The following is a 2,384-nucleotide window of genomic DNA, read 5'->3' as shown; positions in this document are numbered from 1 at the left end:
AATTTAATGTTGCTCTTTATTTAAAATAAATTATGAAAGTGCTAGTAATTCTTCAGTTTATTGACTTATTTATTGCATGTTGCCCTACAGTGAGCAGAAGTGTTTTACTATTAATGGTGTATTCACCGTTTTGCTCCATTTATGTCTGAAGCTAGATATCTTTAAAAATATTACTGTCCAAATACATTTTTTAAACATTGTAATACGTAATTTCATTCAACCATGTTTCGTAACTAGTGTTACAATTCAGGATTGCAGATGGAATAACACAGAGTAAAGGTGACTAAATCATGTAAATATTTTAGAGAATTATTATTATTATGTCATACAAAATACAACATCTAATGAAAAGTCATTGCTTAATAGATGCCTTCATCTTGGTTTCTATTTTTCTTTTTTGTTCAAGCGCAATTGTACATTTTGTCTTAAGTACCCTGCTGTTAGCATACTGCACATGACAAGTACTGGGAAAGAAGCAGAGACAATAACTACCATTCCAGATGTATGTCTTCGCTGAAGAACATCTTGTCTCATTAAAAAGTCTGTAAGCAAACCTTCCATCTGGCAAAGAGTGCACAATGAGAGAAATAAATGGAATATCTGGTGAGCATGACCTACAATATCACAACAACCAGGGAAAAACTTTTCTGGAACAGGGTATGAGAAAAAAAATGCTGCAAGGAGAAAAAATACAATTTGAAATGTATGAAAATTCACAGCTGGATCATCCCAGCAAGTTACAATACGGTGAACAATTGGGCTTATGTCCAGTATATATGCAAGACCAGCTGGAATGACTTGACAGATTTTTCTTTCCACAGGATAAGGACGTTGATACCGGTATTTAGCATAACAACAGCCAGTGCAAGAGAGCCAACCTAAAAAAGCAGCTCCGGGTAGAAAAATGTAAGCCATTTTATCATGCCAGGATTGTTCAGAACTATAAAAATAATGAGCCAGAGAACTTCCATACTGATAAATGCTTACACCAACATAGTCCAAAAAATAAAAAGAGTAATGCGTAAGCTCTGATTTTGACTGAAACAAATGTGCCAGCACACTAAAAGATAGATATATGAGGGCTGACAGCACAAAAATGTAAAGAGGAATGGAATATGCATCCAGGGAAATGTTTGAAGTCTCAATAAAAGCCCAGAATCGCAGAAAAACTGCAACTGCAGCCAGCAAGTGAGTCCAAACATTCAGAGCTTCATTATGCTGTTGAAAAAGACTAAGGAGGTAAACCTGCCATTCCTGGCCCATGGCGATAACCAGAGTGAATATAGGGTTCGAAAAGGCTTGGTACATCACAATCTTTGACAGTGCTTGCCATCACAGGTAGGCTGTCCTTCAAGACTTTAGGTAGCCTCATGAGCTGCTGAGCACTGATTGACACAATACTGAGATGCTCCATAACTATCATTCAGAACAGAAAATATAATCTGGTTGAACAGAAAAAGAAAAAAAAAAAGCACACATCAGTGAATGAGGTTTAATTCATTTTTAGTTCAACGACAGCAATAGCAAATAATAATGCAAAGCCATTTTTAATAATCGTATCCATGTATACAACTTTAGGAGTAACTATTTCTTACAGTTCAAGTTAATGTTTGCTATTTCTAAGAAATAGATAGAAAATAAGATATACTGAAATATTGTTATACAGGTAAGCCTTAAGATACAGGGATGGTGTCACCCCTGCAGATAACAGTACTTGCTACCCACATACGTAGCTAGGCTTCTTGTTAATGCAATGCACAGCATGGCTGCCTGAGATAAAGATACATTTTGATTTCTCATGAGTGGGATGAACTGCAGCAGGAGTAACTTTGAACCTAATATTACTATCATTTTCTCTTTTTCTAACACTAAAACTTGAAGCAATCCATGCGTACTGTAAATTTATATAAGATCTTCAGTTGTTACAGTTGAAACAGGTATTCCGAGATTAGTTAGAATGCATAGTTAACAGTCAAAAGAAGTCTTTAAAAGTATCTATATTACAGTAATTAATATGAAGACAGTATCATGGCTTGTATTACTGAAGAACTACATGTGTGAAAGTTTGCAGTCTGGGAGAAAGTAATATAATATAACCAATCATTGGTTTAATATAGCCAATCATATTTAGCCCATGATTAAAAAAACATACAGAATGATACAGATCCACTTTTGGGTCACAGGCTACCACTTGTGTGCTGCAAGTTGCTATTATTTATAATGTTTTGTGGGGAGTTGCAAGTGGCTCACACAGTGAATAACACAGCAGGTTGTGGCAGGTCACTAAAGGGAACAAACCCTCCACAACTCTGGTGTCTGTGCTCTATTCACCTTGGACTTTTCTCCTTCAATATAAATTAGTATTAAACTTTTGCTGCTACATT

General features: G+C 35.5%; 1 protein-coding gene across 1 annotated transcript; it reads right to left on the bottom strand.

Moving 5' to 3' along the window:
- Positions 1 to 377: 377 nt before the first annotated feature.
- On the bottom strand, positions 378 to 1,414 carry LOC120522476 (membrane progestin receptor beta-like). Its single transcript, XM_039743404.1, is given in 2 exon segments — positions 378 to 1,264; positions 1,266 to 1,414. Coding segments are annotated over 2 exon segments (1,029 nt in total). The 3' UTR covers positions 378 to 384.
- Positions 1,415 to 2,384: the final 970 nt, after the last annotated feature.

This window comes from Polypterus senegalus, unplaced genomic scaffold (genome assembly GCF_016835505.1).
Source record: "Polypterus senegalus isolate Bchr_013 unplaced genomic scaffold, ASM1683550v1 scaffold_2559, whole genome shotgun sequence".
Lineage (NCBI taxonomy): Eukaryota > Metazoa > Chordata > Cladistia > Polypteriformes > Polypteridae > Polypterus > Polypterus senegalus.
The sequence above is the reverse complement of the archived record's forward strand: the minus strand, read 5'-3'. Positions and strand labels throughout refer to the sequence as shown.